Source organism: Myotis yumanensis, unplaced genomic scaffold (genome assembly GCF_028538775.1).
Source record: "Myotis yumanensis isolate MYYU_CA2020_CCGP unplaced genomic scaffold, mMyoYum1.0.hap1 SCAF_3, whole genome shotgun sequence".
NCBI classification, from domain to species: Eukaryota; Metazoa; Chordata; class Mammalia; order Chiroptera; family Vespertilionidae; genus Myotis; species Myotis yumanensis.
The window spans coordinates 93,779,338-93,798,614 of record NW_027223754.1 but is presented as its reverse complement, the minus strand read 5'-3'; the positions used below and the strand labels follow the sequence as shown (position 1 = coordinate 93,798,614).

General features: G+C 42.1%; 1 protein-coding gene across 5 annotated transcripts in view; it reads left to right on the top strand.

Moving 5' to 3' along the window:
- The window catches only part of RUBCNL (rubicon like autophagy enhancer), a 79,883-nt gene that overhangs the window by 46,478 nt on the left and 14,128 nt on the right, over positions 1-19,277 (top strand). For 4 of the 5 annotated variants that reach the window (XM_070407486.1, XM_070407485.1, XM_070407482.1 and 1 more), the window contains exons 5-9: positions 4,742-4,843; positions 5,340-5,400; positions 5,964-6,096; positions 8,158-8,303; positions 11,237-11,301. In XM_070407486.1, coding sequence (XP_070263587.1) covers positions 4,742-4,843; positions 5,340-5,400; positions 5,964-6,096; positions 8,158-8,303; positions 11,237-11,301 — 507 coding nt within the window. The remainder of the gene's footprint in view (positions 1-4,741; positions 4,844-5,339; positions 5,401-5,963; positions 6,097-8,157; positions 8,304-11,236; positions 11,302-19,277) is intronic. The other variant, XM_070407484.1, reaches the window with a different exon arrangement.

Genomic DNA, 19,277 nt, shown 5'->3' with positions numbered 1-19,277 from the left:
GGCTGGGTGGAGATCCTTGTATGCAGTCTAGTGGGATCTGCTAGAAAATGGGAGTTTCTATCAGCTCTCCTGTGAGGAGTGAGAATCAGTCAGGTTCCCAGGATGGTGGGGTGGACAGCTCCACCCCCAAACCAATCACTGAGGCTCCCTGAGACTGTTTAAACCCACAGGTTTGGCCTCTGCTGCCATCTCCTCGACAGTGATTGAGATGCAGAGTGTGGAAGCAGGTTTCCTGAGGGTGGGGCGAGCTGTATCCCCTAGGGTGGGATATTTGACTTGTCCTGAACTGTGGCTTCTGGGAGGGGTCTACACATCTCAGGAAAAATGGCCGCTTCAATTTGGGGGATTATGACAGATTGCAGATCTCCTGGCTGCCACTTTTTCACATCTACCCCCAATGCTTCCCACCCAGCCTCTCCTCAGGCATCTCCAGTCCACCTTGCACTCTCTCCATTAAAGCCTCATGAATAGCTACAAACAAAAATCCTGTGCTCTGAATTAAAACAAAAAAATGTGGCTTTATCTTCAACCAGCTCTGGTCTTCCCAGGAGATAGAAGCCCCCCACCTTTCATGGCTAGATGTTCTTGGCTCTGGTGCTCTGGACAGAGCCGTAAGACAGATTCCTCCTCACTCTTGGCCTACCGCCTGTGGAAGCTAGGTCAGCCTCTCTTGTAACCTCGCCCATCCTTCCAGGCTCCATGTGTTTTCTGCCCTTCCTTATTATGTCTTCTCTTCAGCGGGACTTCAGTTGGTAATTCCAGGTGAATGTTCCCCAGTTTAGTTTTATTTCCAGTCTGGCCCTGGGAAGAGGTACAGGAAAGATTTGCCTACTCTGCCACCATCTTCTCTTCCTAATCACATTATGGTGATAGATGCTACTCCATGAGGTAGGTCAGCATTCTTTAAATTGCAGGTTGGGCCCTGCTGGCACGGCTGTGGTTGAGCATTGACTTATAAACTAGGAGATCATGGTTAGATTCCCGGTCAGGGCAAATGCCCAAGTTGTGAGCTCCATCCCCAGTGTGGAGCATGCAGGAGGCTGCTGATCAATGATTCTCTCATCATTTATGTTTCTATCTCTCTCTCCCTCTCACTAACCTGATATCAATAAAAATATATTTAAATTGCAGGTTGGTCATGAGATCATTAAATTAAAATAAAGAAAAAAGAAAAGAAAGTATCAGTCTGCACGTCAGATTAGTGAGGATGAGCAAGGAATGCTTCTTGGAACTTTTTAACAGTTAAATATATTTTCGTGCTTACACTTAGTTGCAATGTAAATTGTATGTTACTGTGGATCATGGTCAAAAGATTGTGGGAAAGACAGGAGTAGGTGAAATTGTCCCCATTTTATCCATGAGGAAACCAAAGCTGAGAAGTTTATTGCCTATTGTCTCCTGGCTGGGATGGGGCAATGCAGTGTTAAACTGGCCTGTCAACTATGAAACCCACTCACATAACCTCTCTGTAACATATGGACTACACTATTTCCCTAAACACCTGTATTCATTTCTATGTTTATTCAAGTGAATTCAGTTTTACAGTAATTATACACTCATATTAATGTAATTACATCACTAATCTACATATATAAAAGGCTAAGTGTCCATCTGTGTGACTGGTAGCTATGATGCGCACTGGCCACCAGGGGTCAGACACTCAACGCAAAAGCTTCCATGATGCCCACTGGCCATTTAAAAACAAACGCTGTGGCACCGACAAACCAACACTTGGCTTCCCCCAAGAGGGACACTGGCCCCTCCAACACCCCGGAGCAACACCCCACCAAATTGCAGCCAACACTGCCAAGACCCTATGGCGCAAAATGCAGCCCGCAGCCCAGCCCAGAAGCGGTCACTGTGGGTGCTGGGTAATGACGTCACGTAGCAGCACCCTGCTTCTTCTTCCTAGCAACTAGCCTCCTTGGAGTTTCTTCAGCCAAGGAACCCAACTTGCTTTATAGAAAGGTGCAAACATTTTACACTTTACCAAATGTTTGTGAAGCTTTTTCAAGTGCCTCATCTCATTTGATCCTCACAGAAGTCCTGGACTAGATAGATAGGAGACTTGGTAGAATCCTATTTTCTTTTCATTAGCAAGACACCAATAGAGATATTAAAATATTTCTTCTAATTAATTTCCTTTCAATGTGCACTGCCAGAAGCCGGTCCACCCTTGCTGCTTGACACAGTCGCTGCAGGGAAGAAACATCTGCACAGCATATGTTTCAAGGGACCTGGGGTATATGGCATACTGTTCTTAATATGTTTGCTTCCCCCTCTTAGCGCTATGTGTTTTAACCAAGGCCACCTCCCCGAGAAAGGTTGTTTCCCCAGGTAGGGATTTTTCCCTGGAGTTAGGGATTAACAGGACTAAGGAAGGGAATAAATCAGTAAAACCCCTTAACTAAGTGCCATGCGGGCAGTTAATCACCTTAACTACAAACAATTATGCTTAAGCTACATAATCTCTACTTAGGATAATCTCCTTCAGTTACTTCCTTGTATCTTAACAGAACAGTAGAGTAGTGACCTTGGAATGGAGATAACAAACTGTCCTAACCTTTGGAATAGAATGGATAGGATTAAAATCAAATGGTATAAATACAGATGTAACAGGAGACTAAAAAGAGAACCTCGCTATACTGATCAACTGAATGCTGCCTCCATGTCATTCCTTCTTCGCCAACTCTGTCCACACCTTTGGGAACCCCTGGACCTGCTGGGGCAGGACCCCAACAGTGCACAAATCCGTGCACTGGGACACTAGTATGATTATATTAACAGTATTTCATATCTGGTTTTTCAAGTTGTTATGACTTTCACATTTTTCAATCATGTTATTTCTTGAGTTAACAGAGTGATTTACAATATCAATTCCCTATTCCTTGACATTAAAGTAGCTTTCAGTATTTTAAATAGACTACAAATAGCACCTTAGTGATCAAAGCCTTCTTCTTTCTTTAAAAAAAAAAAAAAAAGTATTTATTGATTTGAGAGAGAAAGAAGAGGGAGAGAGATTGATTAGTTGTTCCACTTATTTATGCATTCATTGGTTGCCCTGACTGGAGATAGAACCTGCAACCTTGGTTATCGGGATGATGCTCTAACCAACTGAGCTATCCAGCCAGATCCCCAAATCTTCCCCTTTCATTAAATTTTCTTTTTAATGACGTTCTTAGGATAATTCCCCAGACTGGTATTAGGGATAGAAAAGTATGTACATATTTTATTAGTTTCCTAGGGCTACTGTGACCAAATACCATGAATTAGGTATCTTAAAATAATAGAAATTTATTGTCTCACATTTATGGAGTCCAGAAGTCAGAAATGAAGTTGTGGAAGGGCTGGATCCTTCTGGAGACTCTGAGGGAGAATCTGCTTCATGTCTCTGTCCCAGCTTCTGGTGGTTGCTGGTAATCCTTGATGTTCCTTGGTTGGTAGACACATCACCCAATTCTCTGCCTCCTTCTTCACATGGTGTTCTCTCTATATATATATATATCTGTGTCTGTGTCCAAATTTCTCTCTTTTTATGACCAGTCATTAGATTTAGGGTTCACCCTACTCCAGTAGGACCTCATCTTAACTACATCTGCAAATACCCTAATTCCAAATAAGGCTACATTCACTGTTTCTGGGTAGACATGATTTTTTTGGGGGGGGCAGGGGCACCACACTATTCAACTCAGTACAGTGTTTATGTCACCTATATTCTTTCCCTCACTGTGAAGCTGAAATTGCTTTCCCCGCTACCATTTTTTAAACCTTTGTATTATTGGAATTTTCAAACATATGTAAAAGCAGACAGATTACTTTTATGAACTCCCACATACTCAGTGTGTTTCACTTAGTGATGGTGAATGTAAGAACAACACAGAAATAATTCTTTGTGTCGTAGGCAGTTAGACATGAGCAGAGCAAGGACAATGGGTCAGGTGCTACAGAAGGTCACCAGGGTGAAAAGCTCTGATGTCTAGCAAAGGATAAAACTGGGAAAACAACCTCATCCCCAGGGTGACCTTTTCTTCCTTAGCATATTGCTGGTCATGCGATTTAGACCCTCTGACCTTTCATAACACTGGTCATGCGGTTTGGGCCCTCCCCTGACCCATCCTCCCATGGCATGTTGCTAGGCATATGGGCTAGACACCCACTCCTCAGAAGGAAAACAAACAAGAGGGACAAAGAATAGCCCTTAAGCATTAAGCTCCCAGGACAATGAGGTTTTGACCTGCATCAAGTTCATCTAGGCCTCAGTTATATTTCAGCTCCAGGCCCAGAGAAGCAGCAAAACCAGACAATCAACACCAGTGCCTTTCCCCACTCCCTCCCACTCTTCTTCCCCCAGGCTCATTTTCCTGGCTTCTCTCTTTCTCCTAAGCTCCAAGGACCCTTCTTTTTCCTCTGTAACTTGTTTCCTGAGCTCATTTCTTCTACAGCTCACTTCTTCTACCTCTATGACTTTCTAAATAAATTTTCTCTTGTAATTTGAGTCTTGGTTCTGAATTCTTTCCTAGCCAGAATTCCATTACCGAAGTTGCTGAATGAAGGTTTGTTCTGACTCCACTGATCTAACACCTGGTGCCATTCTCGCTGCTTACTACACTTGCTTTTCTGAAAATTCTTGAAGCTGAATTTTAAAATTCTTAGCCCTTTTTATTCCTAACTTCTATATAGTTGCATGTTACAGATTGTGTACTTTTTTTCTTGTTGGTGAAACCCCCTTTTCTTTCTCTAGGTTGTGCTGTGTTACAGGTCAGCCCAGTTGTTAAAACACCTACTTACTGTGATGTGGTGAAAGAGGCCTGCAAATGTGACTTTGATAAATTTGTTATTGTAGGTAAGATTTAGATACTCTTCAGATATGACTAGATCCCTCCCTCCTGCCTCCTTTCTGTCTCTCCCTCTCCCTTCCTCTCTGAAATCAATAAAAATATATTTTTTAAAATGCTATTTTTTTTAAAAAAGAAAAGAAACATCAGTGATGAGAGAGAATCATTGGTTGGTTGCCTCCTGCGCACCCCCCACTGGGGATTGAACCCACAACCCGGGCATGTGCCCTGACTGGGAATCGAACCATGGCCTCCTGGTTAATAGGTGGACAATCAATCACTGAGCCACACTGGCCAGGCTAGGTGAGTATATTTTGAAATTCTGTCTTTGGTTATTAGCTGTAGCCTCATAATAGAAACTCAAAAGACACTGAAGTATGAAGATGCTGAATAAGTGGTGCTTTCTGAAATGCAGGGAGCTATTTTTGTGTGCTTATAAAATTGACTGTGATTAAGTGAAACAGACTAAAAGACCTCTCTACTCTTTCTTCTATTTTTCCACAGAACTTGGAAAGTTCAGCAATACCACAGAAACCTGTGGATGTTCCTGTAGCTCCTCTAAGAGGTATCTCTCTTTCATGTCCTCCTTCACATAGGCCCCTGGGCCATCACTTCTGAGACACTGAATTCCAGGCCTCTGTGAACATCTCAGGCCAAGTTCAGTCAGTTGAAATGCAACAATCACCACTCAAGTTTCTACAATGTTTTTATAGTGTTTAAAAGACTTTTGTATACATTTGTATACATTCTTATGTGATCCTCATGGGTAGGCTTTTTTAAAACCCCATTTTAAAGATGTAGAAACTAAGGTTCAGACACAGTGTGCCTCAGGGCACAATGCTGCTAAATAACAGAGGTATGATTTGAACTTAGGTCTTCTAACTCTAAATCCAGTGCTCTTTTCAATATACCTCTCAGTCTTGGTACCCTCAATAAATAAAGCTACTCTGTTGAACATGGAGGAATTGTGTTGAGTAAGATAACCGTTGGTACTGTGGTTGATGCATGGTCTCTTCTATGATGCCTCCTCTGAGTTTTTGGAGAGGGAAGGATAGTTGAAAATCTGAAGAAGAACCTTATACTCCTCATGAATATAATTGTTAATCTTTTGCATCTCTTACATTTCAGTGTTATTTATGAGCCAAACTTCAATTCAGCTGAGCTAATAGCCAAAGAATTGTACCAAGTGTTCCGTAAGTGCTGGATGTTGTCAGAAGTTAATTATCAGCTGGCAGTTTCCCTCAATGCATCTGGCTCCATAGTAAGTATCAAAAAAAGTTGACTTTGAATGGAAGTTTCACATTCCTAAATTCACATTTTGCCTGCTATTCATTTCAGACATGTATGTGTTTCCTTTATGGTCACTGGGTGTTGGGGGAGGAATTGAAAGGAAGGATGAATCTGAAATTTGTTGAGTATTTATTATGCACCCGAAATTCACATTTTAATTCTCATGTGTCCTATTAGGTAGATGCTATTATCATTTTTATATCAAGACATCCAGCAGGGCTGGTCAGTGTAGGTAAGATTTAGATACTCCTCGGATATGACTAGATCCCTCCCTCCTACCCCCTTTCTATCTCTCCCTCTTCCTTCCTCTCTGAAATCAATAAAAATATATTTTTTAAAATCTTATTGTAGGTAAGATTTAGATACTCCTCATGTATCAGCAGGAGTTATGCCTCATGCTGCCTAATTTGAAAGTCCAGGCTGGTTCTGTTGTAGGAAGTGGGAAGGCACCAGCTATCTGACTGGTGGGGTCAGACCAAACCTGGGTTCAGCAACCTCAGTACTTGGGTTCTGGCTAGGAAAGAATTCAGAGCCAAGACCCAAACAGTTTTGGGGTGAATTACAGAAGTAGAAAAAGTAATTTCTAGAAGAAATGGGCTTAGGAAACAAGTTATAGAGGTAAAGGAAGGAAGGGCCCTTGGAGCTTGGGAGTGTGGAAGGAACAGTAAGGTGCCTGGGGCAGGGAGAAGGAGGGGAAAGGGAAATGAGAAGGAGGGAAAGCATGCCCTTCTCCGTCCCTGAAGGGCGAGAAAGCACTCTCCCTGGAGTGGAGTCCCTGGAGTCCCTGGAGCTGCCAGCGTCCTCTGTCCTGAGGGTTTTGAGGGTGATTTTAGGGGAGGTCCCAGGGGAAGATCTCAATAGAATATTCAGCAGTTTTCCAGGTGTGTCCTTTCAGGGTCTGGGTTTCCACTGATTGACTGGCAAGGACCAGGGCAGGGGTCATTATTCAGTGCAGCTTGTCTTGAGGACAGTTGTGGCTGGTTTTTTGCTTATCTGGGCCTGGATCTGTAATACAACTTTAGGCATAGATGTTATCTCTAGGGAGGGAAGGTCTAGAGGTACTGGTCCAAATCTCATGACCAGATACATGCTAGGGAAGGAACGGTCACCCTGGGGGCAAGGTTCCCACCCTACAATTGTCCTTTGTTAGGCACCTGGGGCTCCCCGAACCCCCTCCTGTACCTGGCCCATCCTCCTCGCTCTGCTCATGTCTAACTGCCGACCACAGTTGCCTATAGAACACTCTGCCCTCTGGCAGCATGCAGCTCATGGGGAACAGAGAACTTTGTGGCAAAGGCTAAAATAGAAGTAGTCCCCCTATACTCAATAAATTTAATAAAAGGAAATAAATAAATAAACTAGGGGTAGGCAAAAATCTCTCTGGAAATGCAAAGGAGGCAAAGGCCAGCTGGAGCAAAATTGACACTGAGGTGTGTGAGGTATTTATTGAGCAGAATGGTTCGGTGTGGTTGAATAACATGTGTTTGCTTGTCTGTGTGTGTGTTGGTGGGGTTGGGGGAGGGCAGTGGTGATCCTGGGAAATAAGGCTTGAATACTAGTGGCCCAACTATGGAGGACCTAGAATGCTGATTTGAGGAGTTTAGATTTTAAATGATAATAGGTTCAGAGGGGAGCCAAGCAGGGGAATGGTCTTGAAAGATGTTTCTGGGGAAGTCTGACAACCATAGGAGATTCTGATTGGCAGCATCTATCAGCCTATTTACTAAAATGCTATCCATAAAAGCATTGCAGGTCACAGTGACCTACTTGCAGTAATTTGAAATCTGGAAACAAATGAAATACTAAAATAACTAAGAAACAAAGAAAAGTGACCTCAGCTGGGTGGTGTTTGAAACAGTTTTTCTCCAGATGGCTTCAGATACATGAAGGGCTCTTGCCATGTCCTTTCGTTCGGTTGAAAGCAGTTTTAATTTATCATGGTAAATTTTAATGTTGGAAATACAGTTGAGTGCTCTTTTAATTTCAGTTCCTGAAATAGGCTTAAGTTCCTAAATTCTCTGTTGTTATGCAGGTTGTAAATGAAGAGCGTGTCCGAAAAGACTTTGAATCCAGTGTGGATTTAGGAGAGGAAATTAAATTTAACTCAAGGATCAGAGGGACAGAAGACTGGGCACCCCCTAGATTTCAAGTCATAGTTAATGTTCATCCACCACATAAGTAAGTTGGGGTTGCTGTTTGGGCTTCCAGTCCAGTTAAAACAAGTTAGTTCTGTTACCCACATTGGGTTTCTTGGGTTCCCCAATATAGAAATTGAGAAGAAACCCCTGAGAAATTATCAGACGTGTCAACGTAAGAAACAATCAAACCTATAGAAAATTTTGAGTTTATTTGAGCCAAACTGTCGACAATTGCCAGAATGCAAATATCAATGGATTGAGATAATACTCCAGAGAATGGCAGTTTTGCACCTTATTTTATACATTACAATCAAAAGAGAAGAAGCAAGTGGGTTACATGAAATCCATTGGTGATAGATTAGGGAGGTGGGATGTTGGGGTCCAGCCCCAGCAGGTCCAGGGGTTCCCAAAGGTGTGGACGGAGTCGGCGAAGAAGGAATGACACGGAGGCAGCGTTCAGTTGATCAGCATAGCGAGGTTCTCTTTTTATTCTCCTGTTACACCTGTATTTATACCATTTGATTTTAATCCTATCCATTCTATTCCAAAGGTTAGGGCAGTTTGTTATCTCCATTCCAAGGTCACTATTCTACTGTTCTGTTAAGCTACAATGAAGGAGATTATCCTAAGTAAAGATTATGTAGCTTAAGGGTGATTGTTCCTAGTTAAAGTGATTAATTACCCGCCTGGCACTTAGTTAAGGGGTTTTATTCCCTTCCTTAGTCCTGTTAATCCCTAACTCCAGGGAAAAATCCCCACCTGGGGAAACAACCTTTCTCAGAGAGGTGACCTTGGTTAAAACACATAGCGCTAAGAAGGGGAGCAAACATATTAAGAAATGTATGCCATATACCCCAGGTCCCTTGAAACATATGCTGTGCAGATGTTTCTTCCCTGCAGCGACTGTGTCAAGCAGCAAGGATGGACCAGCTTCCTGCAAATTCCCCCTTTTTTATTTTTTAAATGATAGCGCGTGTAAATCAGCGGCCACCTTTTGGATTGGGTTGTTTAAGACTCGGAAGACCTGTTTGTGACTTTGCCAACAGGTCAGTCTGAGGCTTAACCCTATATCGGCTCCCCACAGTGGGAGAAAGCAAAGCAGGGGTAACTGCTGGTATTGAATAAAAAGTAAAATGATAGACTCATACATCTTTTACACAGGTGGGTATAGGATAGTTAACAGTTAACAATTAACATGATAATAATAACAATGAGAGGATTTATTGTCTCTGCCCTGGTGTATTGGTTGTGTCTGAGGGGCCTGGAAGAACAGGGGGAGTTACCGTGACATTTCAAAGGTCTGTTATCATAGATGCAAAATACAATAGACAGCTTTAGTTAAGGTAAAGATTGACTTTTGTCAGGAAAGAGTCTAGCTTAGGACATGACTATCTGCCATAAATTGCTTTTAAAAAGTTTTAATTTCAGATCATCCTTTGGGGTTACTTTAAGTCTCTGAGTTTGCAAGGCTGCCATGCAGACCTTCCCTGAGCTTGTCAGGTTAGCATGTGGCCCCTTTTCATCCACAGGCAGATTTCATTAAGCTTATGTTGGAGCACAAAGGAGGCAGCACAGAGTAAAGGAAGGTCATCTGAACTGGCTCTAAGGGCTGGCTCTGCTTGGCTCCTTTTATGAGCTGAGGACAAAGCAGGCTTGTGCAAAAAGGCAGTTCTTCTTGAAAAAGGCCGGCTTGCGAAATTTCTATTTCAGGGTGGAGTGATTTCACTTTCCAGCTGAGTTGTCTGGTAACTATGTTCCCACCTGAGCTGTGAGGGTGAGATGGCAGACTGCTCATTACCACCACCTTAGGAAGGCCATACAGCATTCAAACCTTGATCAACTGAGTGTTGTCAGTAGTTATAACACCTGCAAGAAGCAGGCAGTTATAAGAAAATAAAATCAGCTACCTCTGCATTTTTAAGTAGGGGGTTGAGGGGTGGTGACATTCTTGCAGTCAGCTTATTTGGTGTTCCAATGGCCTTTTGTCTTCCTAGCCACCTGGTATTTTTTCTGTTCCTGGGCCCAAGTCCCTAAACGGTCTCAGTTCCTACCTGACTCTGAAAGTAGGAAAAGGAAAAAAGTAATACACTGAGGGACAAAGAAAAAATTTTTTTAGGAAAAGGTAGGTTGGGCATATTTTTCTGAGTTAGCTTTCTGGCACCCTGCTTTTGAGGGGCTCTGTAAGGTTTGACAAGTTGAGATTTTCACTGTGTGTTCTTAATTACAGACATTACATAGCCACTGAAATAGGCTAAAAGGACTATTTTTAGTGGCTAATATTGAACCTAAAAAATCATATACAGTAATTTTAAAAGATTGGATCCTTCTATTTTTCAGTGCAATATGAAATAAAAATCAGTGACTTTTTTAAAATAGAAATTTAATCTCGAGGAGAGCTCCTGTAGTTAAGAAAAGGCACATGGGTAGGGTTCTGCATATTTTTACCATGACCAATTTTGCTGACCCTAAACTATAATAAAATTTTATAACTTATTTTGTATTTCCAAATCACATGTGAAGTCATGGCACCAACAGTTCAATAGAAAACACTTCACTAGATGGTTTCTCACCAGAAATGTATAGTTTTGTCTTTCATTATCCTTATTTGTCTAAATTTCTTTGGATCTATTTGTGGACTTCCCAAATACAATCACCTCTTATGTCTGGTCTACCTGAACTTTCTCCCTGCATTGCCTATCTCTAGTTCTCTCTGGAGAGAGGATCCTGTGCATGCGCAGTGTGAAGTCTCTAAAGATTTTGATGGAAGTGTTATTCGTGATACTAACTTCTGCTTTAGTGACCCAGGGATTTCAACTAGAAAACTCTATTGAGTAATTCTATTTCTTCACAAATGGAAAATGACAAAATTAAGGCCCCAAGACAAGAAAAGTATCATCAGTTTGTTTTCCAATAAGTGAAAACTGCTCCATTGGCCTTTTCTGAAATGTAACTGTTACTGTTTTCTATACCTAGGAGGGATCTCGTGGTAGCAGCCCAGAATTTTTTCTGTGCTGGCTGTGGAACTCCAATAGAACCTAGTAAGTATGGAAATTGACTGACTGCTTATTACATGATGACAGGGCAGAGAATAACAAAATTGGGCACTGCATTGATTGTGTGAGAGAAGTTAGTATGAGAACTTCATAACATTGCCCTCTCTTTCATAAAGAGGCCATTGTGACCTACAGGGTTATGTGACTGGCTTCTCAGACTCATCTCCTAGTTCCCTTCCCCTCGGGGACTCAGCTCCAGCCACAAGGCCTCCCTGTTGGTCCTTGAAGGTGGCAGGCTCACTCCTGTCTTAGAATGCCAGACATCCCCAAAGCTGGTTTCCTTACTTCCTTCACATCTTCACAGCCATGAAGTTTTCCCTGGCTGCCCCATTGGAAATGTTCACCTTGCCACAAACATACATGTGTATGCATTATGCATTCCTTCTTATTCTAGCACTTATCTGCCTAAAATATTTTTTTAGATTTTACTGGTTTTTCTTATTATTGACTTTCTTCCTCACTAGATTCTAGGTTCCATTAGGTCAGATGTGTTGTCTCTTTTATTCATTGCTTTAGCCCCTGCTCCTACAAGGTGCCTGGCACACAGCTCAAAAGATAAGTTTGTTGAATGATTGGACAGTTTACCAAGGAGCTAGCCAAACTCCTCTGAGAGGGTTTGAGGGGATCATCCCTGGGCCAGCTGAGGCCTAGAAAATCAGGGTTCCCCCAGTCAGAAATTCAAGTTGCCCACTTGAGACTAGGAATCACTTGTTCTGCTGTGAGAGTGTCCATGGTGTGACCCCCACAAAGACTGGGAAGAGGAGCTTTATGGGAAAGGGTTCCCTTGACTTTTGATAGGCAGTCTTGGAAGGAAAGAGACTTTGAGGGCCTCCCCCTCAAGAAATAAAAATAGAACACAGAAATCTATCTGGACATCCTTCTACAATGTTGAATGACCATTCCTGCCATGCATCACAGTTGTAACTAATTTTATTTAAATAACTCATCTTCCCAGTCTAGTAGGAACCGTGTATATTTGACTAACCACTGTATTTTGGTGCCTCAGTAAATATTGAATGCATGAGTCAGAAATTATGAACACATGACTATGATTCCACCAACTTTTCAAGTACTTCCCTAAATTTATTCAAATATGAAGATGTTTGCCCACACTGTTGATACAGTAGTGGTCCTTCCCTTATAGTCATCAGCCAAGTAAATAACAAGAACAATGTATGCAAAAAAAGAGAAAGCCAAGAGTGCTATGGGATTTACAGCAAGGGAAATTAATCTGGGCTTAGGGGTGGGTAGAATGAGAATTTTTGTAAGGAAGTGATTATCCCCAGAAGAGTGTGTTGGGGGAGGGGTGCGGAGACTTACCATGTGCAAAGGGCTCGAGGCTATTGCAAAGAAATTCTGTGTTACTAGATACTATGAATAAGAGGAGAAAACATGCTACAGTGATAGGCAGTGCACAGACCCTAGAGGCATTACCAACCCAACCGTGTAAACAATTTTGCACTTTTCCTGTGAAATTCCTGTAGTTCTTATGCTACCAAAGAGCCCTCTGAGTGGGCTCTCCCCTCCTCAGCTCTTGAGAAAGAATTCAGATGAGTGACAGACAGCAGTGTTGAAGCAAAGCAAGTAAATTCATTTAGGAAGAAAAGTAAGTAAATTTTCTAAGGATGCAAAGCAAGTGAATTTATTAAGAATATAGTTGGCATAAAGATAAGTGGGCAACTCAGCTAGTCTGAGCATCCTGCCTGGTGGGGAATCAAAGGGTTTTATACCCTTCACCCTATAGGTTTCAAAGTTACCCTGCCAAATATTTTGGGAAGCAGATTAAGTTTTAAAGTCTCCTTCTATATTGTGGCTTATCTCAGAATGTTTATACATACATCTGGTCATCTTGTTTAGCAAGACCTAAGACAGCTGACTTCTTTGTTTAGTGGGTGAGATAAACTCCCCTTTTTCTCCCCTTCCCCCCTCCTGCTCTAGCACCCATCTTTCCTGCCTAATATCCCCCAAGTGATACCATCCCAAAGTTTTTGGGATTTTGTTGTTTGTCCCCCAGACTTTATCTGTCCTTGTGTTTATCTGGTACAATGACATTATTTTGGTCTTGGTTCTCTATTTTCCCAAGCAAGGGTGATTTAAGCTATGTATTCTCTGGTTAGGGAGGAGCTGTCTAAACCATTTGCTCTCAAGTGTCCTTGGTTGGGGAAGATAAGGTCATGTGATTCACAGTCTGGCTGCAAGCTGCCAAAACTATTTGGCCTTGTTTAATTTTCTTGTCTCAATTTTCCCATTCCACTTGCCCAGAAATTTTCCCTAGCTTCTTACTATCCTGCCGCACTTAAAACAATTTTTTTAAGTTTTTATTTTGAGATAATTTTAGACTCACAGAATAGTTACAAAAATAGTACAGATATCCCATATACCCTTTACCTAGCTTCCCCTAATACTAACATAATAATCACAGTATAATTATTAAATGTGAGGGATAAGTATTGTTACAATCCTGTTAAATAACTACACAGACTTTATTCAGATTTAATTATTGTTCTTTATTTGTTCTAGGGTCCAATCAAGAATTATACATTTGAATTTAGTTGTCATGTCTCCTTAGTCTCCTCTAATCTCATATCCACAGAGACATTTAAAAATTGAGCAACAGACATGACATTTTGCCCTTTAATACTTAAGCATCTATATATATAAAAGCCTAAGCGACCGTTACAACTGGTTGACTGAACAACCAGTTGACTGGTCCCTATGACGTGCACTGATCACCAGGGGGCAGATGCTCAATGCAGGAGCTTCCCCCTGGTGGTCAGTGCACTCCCACAGCCAACCTCGTGCAGTCCCTCCCCCTGTCTAGTTGGCCCCAATCGGCCCTGATCGCCGGCCAGGCCAAAGGACCCCACCCGCGCATGAATTCGTGCACCGGGCCTCTAGTATTTTAATAATAAGAATTATGAGTAGTTATCACACCAAAGAAAATAACAATTGTTGATATTGTCTAATACTAGTCCATATTGTTGTCCTTAAGATAGCATTTATAACTAATTTTTCTATCCAGGTCTTAACCAAGTTTCATCCATTACATTTAGCTAGTATTTCTCTTTAGTCAATTTTCTTCTAGAATTGCAGTTTCCAGAATAGTAGCCACTAGCCCAGCCGTGGGCAAACTACGGCCCGCGGGCCGGATCCGGCCAGTTTGAAATGAATAAAACTAAAAAAAAAAAAGACCGTACCCTTTTATGTAATGATGTTTACTTTGAATTTATATTAGTTCACACAAACACTCCATCCATGCTTTTGTTCCGGCCCTCTGGTCCAGTTTAAGAACCCATTGTGGCCCTCGAGTCAAAAAGTTTGCCCACCCCTGCACTAGCCCCTGTGGCTACTTAAAATTAAATTAAAATTAATTTAAATTGGGAGAGTGACATCAGAGGAATGGCAGCGTAAGGGCACATCTATCCTCTTCCCCTAACATTTCAACAAAATAATCACCTATCATTCAACAAAGAAGTCCCTGCTCAACACAGATGCACACCTGAGAGACCTGCACACTGAAACAACTAAGGTGGGCTCCTTGGAATAAGTGGGGAGACGAGAGAAAGGAGGGAAGCCGAACATGGCTACAGTGTGTCCACAGCGCAGCTGGGAACTGGCCTCAGCAGTCATGGGCATTTTCCTCAGCTGGTCGGACCAACAGAGAGCTAACCCAGCAAGTGGCTGGCTGTTGGAATAGCCACTAGAGTGGCGGCATTGTGTGGTCGCACACAAACAGTGAGAGAGTGTCTGAACCGTGGGGGCATGTTGTGAATTAGATCTGAGTTCCATGTGTGAGCTGTGAGCTGTGAGTCAGCAGACAGCCTCCCTACAGAGTCGCTCCCCGCTCCCCACTGCCTGGGCCTGGCTGCTGGCTTTCAGGCAAAGAAAGTAGATGGCAGAGCCCTGCCACTGATTAGACTCCCATTGCTCTTGGATTGTTTCCAGGAGTGTATTGTCTGTAGGCCAAGAGCTGTTGCAGTAGAAACACAGTTTCCCTCTGTGACTGAGCCCCAGGAGGGGTGCTTGGGCTAGATCAGTGGTCGGCAAACCGCAGCTCGCGAGCCACATGCGGCTCTTTGGCTCCTTAAGCGTGGCTCTTCCACAAAATACCACGTGCGGGTTCGCACTTACAGTGCGATTGAAACTTCGTGGCCCGTGCCCAGAAGTTGGTTTTTGGCCTGGGCGAGTCTATTTTGAAGTAGTGGCATTAGAAGAAGTGGGGGTTGTCGGTCAGTTGGGCTACAGGAGACGCAGCTCCGGGGAGGTGCGTGTGCACGATTCATGCATGAGTTGGGGATGGGAGAGTTGGAAGGGGTCGACCTCAGCGAACGTACCTCAATCAGATTGAGGACGTTTTTAGCAAAGGCCAGCTTAGGAGTACCCTAATTAAGTTAATAACAACATACCTACCTATATAGTTTAAGTTTAAAAAATTTGGCGCTCAAAAGAAATTTCAATCGTACTGTTGATATTTGGCTCTGTTGACTAAGGAGTTTGCCGACCACTGGGCTAGACCCTTGAAGGTCAGGGACTGCCATTACCATGAGGGAAAAACAAAATTCACTCCCAAGCAGCAGAGGCAGTACAACCTTAGGGAAGCCACAGCGGCTCAAAACTGTGAGGCCACAGAGTTGGGGGGGGCGGGGGTAGGGGTGGTGGTGGGGGGGAATCTTGCAATTCAGCGCCATCTACTGGAACAGAGATAAATGGGAAAACAAAGGAGAACAACCAATGCCATGAACAACCACAACAATAATGCTCAGAAAAAAAGAAAGAAAAAGAAAAATCCCCAGAAAACAGGCTGTAACACACAGAATTATACGAGTTGAATGACAGATTTCAAGATTGCAGTTCTGAAAATACCCAATGAGATATGAGAAAATACTGACAGGCAATTCAGCTCACTCAGAAAACAAATCAATGAACAGAATGAGTATTTCTCCAAAGAAATTGAATTGTTAAAAAAGAATATAGCAGAAATTCTGGAAATGAAGCAGGCAAAGAAATAAAGAGTGAACTGATGAGCATAGAAAACCGAACCAACCAGTTAGAGGAAAGAACTAGTGATATTGAAGATAGGAATCAAGAAATGATGCAGAGGGAAGAAGAGAACAAAGAAATACAAAATAGCCCTACGAGACCTCTCCGATTCCATAAACAATAACAACAAAAACAAAATCAGAATCATGGGCATAGCGGAGAAGGAAGAGAGAGAGTATGGAATGGAGAGTCTATTAAAACAAATAATGGATGAGAACTTTCCAAACCTATGGAAAGAACTAGATCCTCAAATCCAAGAAGCAAACAAAACACCTATTTACCTCAATCCAAAGAGGCCCTCTCCAAGGCACTTGGTAATGAAGCTGTCAAAAATTAGTGACAAAGAAAAAAATCCTCAAAGCATTCAGTGAAAAGAAGGAAGTGACCTGCAAAGGAAAACCCATCAGAATTTCACCCAACTTCTCAGCAGAAACTCTATAAGCAAGAAGAGAGTGGAACCAAATATTCAAATGCCTGAAAGAGAGAAATTACCAGCCACACATATTATTTCCAGCAAAATTATCCTTTAAATATGAAGGAGAAATAAGAACATTCCCAGACATACAGAAACTGAGGGATTTTATCACTAGAAAAACCTCCATTGCAGGAAATATTCAAGGGAGTTATTCTACATGAAACAAAGAACATAAGGTCATGACACTACCAGTAGGATTGTCAAAAACTCACAGCATAAACAGGGATAATTTGTGACAATAAAAACATACAAGGGGAAGAGGGACAGGTATGGACAGGCAAAGGAAGATGAAGATCAGATGTACTCAAAAGGGAAAAAATTATGGTATATATGCAACTTCACTTTTTATAAAACTAATGGCAACCACACACACAAATTCCCCAAATAAGACATATAGCTTAAAAAAAGAGGAAACAGAGGAAAGATGTATGGAATACCACAAAACAAAAACAACAGATAGAAGCATAAAGGAAAAGAACCAATGGAGGCACAGAGTTACCAGAAAAAATTAATTTAAATTTAAAATCCAGTTCTTCAGTGATGCTAGCTACATTTTAAGTGCTCAATAGCCACATGTGGCTAGTAGCTACTGTATTGGACAGCACAGATATAGAATATTTCCATCCTCACAGAAAGTTCTATTGGATAACACTGTTTTAGATTTTTGCCTCCTTCCCCCTCCGCGCCCCCCCCCCCCCCCGGCCTATAATTTTGACTTTTCCTAAGATGACAACAATTGTGGTTTAGAGCAGGGTTTCTTAGCCTTAGTACTATTGACTTTGTTGGGGGTTGCTGTCTGATGCACTGTAGGATATTTAGCAGCATCACTAGAAGCCACTAGCAGCTATGCATTGTAACAACCATAAAGTCTCTAGACATTTCCAAATGTCCCTTGGGGTAAAAAGTCACTCCTGGTCAAGCACCAGATTTTAGGGCTTTGTTTTGTTCTGTTTTAATTAAAGGATTGAAGAAACCAGAAGAAATGGACATAATTTATTCTGTATTGATAATATAATGCTTAGTATATATTCCATGAAATTTGATGAATGAGTGATTGGTTATTGAAATATAAGTATTTTAGGTGTTAGGGAAAGATGAATTATATCCAGAATTTATAGGCACTTTGTTTTTTCCTTCCCATCTTGCTAAGTTTGATTAGAAATGTAGAGTACAAGAGCCAGGGTTTCCTCCTTTTTTGCCCATCCTATATAATAAAAGGCTAATATGCAAATCAACTGAATGGTGGAATGACCGGTCGTTATGATGCTCACTGACCACCAGGGGGCAGATGCTCAATGCAGGAGCTGCCTCCTGGTGGTCAGTGCACTCCAGAAGCCGGGCTCACAGCTGGTGAGCACAGCGGTGGTGGTGGTGGGAGCCCCTCCCGCCTCCGTGGCAGCGCTAAGGACCCCTCAGGGGATGTCCACCTAAGCCGGCATAGGGACATACCCCAAGGGGTCCTGGACTGCGAGAGGGCACAGGCCAGGCTGAGGGGATTCCCCCTCCATCTCCCTGCCCCCATGCATGAATGTGGTCCACCAGGCCTCTAGTTTAGTATAAAATGTATTGGAAACCTGTCATAAGTAAAATAATACTCATTATCTGCTACACCAGAGATTTTAATCAGGGTGGGGAGATAGATGCAATACAATAGACTTTTCAAAGTTTCAAGTTTGAGAACTCAGACATAATTATTAGCTACTTAATAAGTTTTTAACAAATAATTTGCCAACCCTAGAGAGATGTCACATAATTAATTAAGAGTTTAATAATAGTGTATGGCCTTGCCAGCATGGCTCAGTGGTTGAACATCAACCTATGAACCAGGAGGTCACGATTCAATTCCAGGTCAGGGCACCTGCCTAGGTTGTGGGCTCAGTCCTCGGTAGAGGGGTGTGCAGAAGGCAGCTGATCAATGATTCTCTCTCATCATTAATGTTTCTATTTCTCTCTGCCTCTCCCTTCCTCTCTGAAATCAATAAAAATACATTTTTTAAAAATAATAGTGTATGTACATATATATGTACAGTGGGGCCTTGACTTACGAGTGTCCCGACTAACAAGTTTTTCGAGATATGAGCCGTCTGATTTGCGAGCTAAAATTCGGGTTACAAGCCAGCTTCAGATACCCCACCACTAGTTGGCACAGCGAACGTCACAGTGAACGCCACAACATCAGCCCAGCATCACGTGTCTCACTCGTTCATTTTTTTATTTGACATAAGAGTAATTTGAGTTACGAGCTCCGTCACGGAATGAATTAAACTCGTAAGTCAAGGCCCCACTGTACTTACCATTATCCTCATTATTCACAAATTCCATTGTTTGTGAATTTGCTCGCTCCCTAAAATTTATTTGTAACTCCAAAATCAATGCTTACCATGTTTTAGTCATTCACAGATATGCACAAAATACTGAAAAATTTGAATTGCCTGAAATTTGTTTC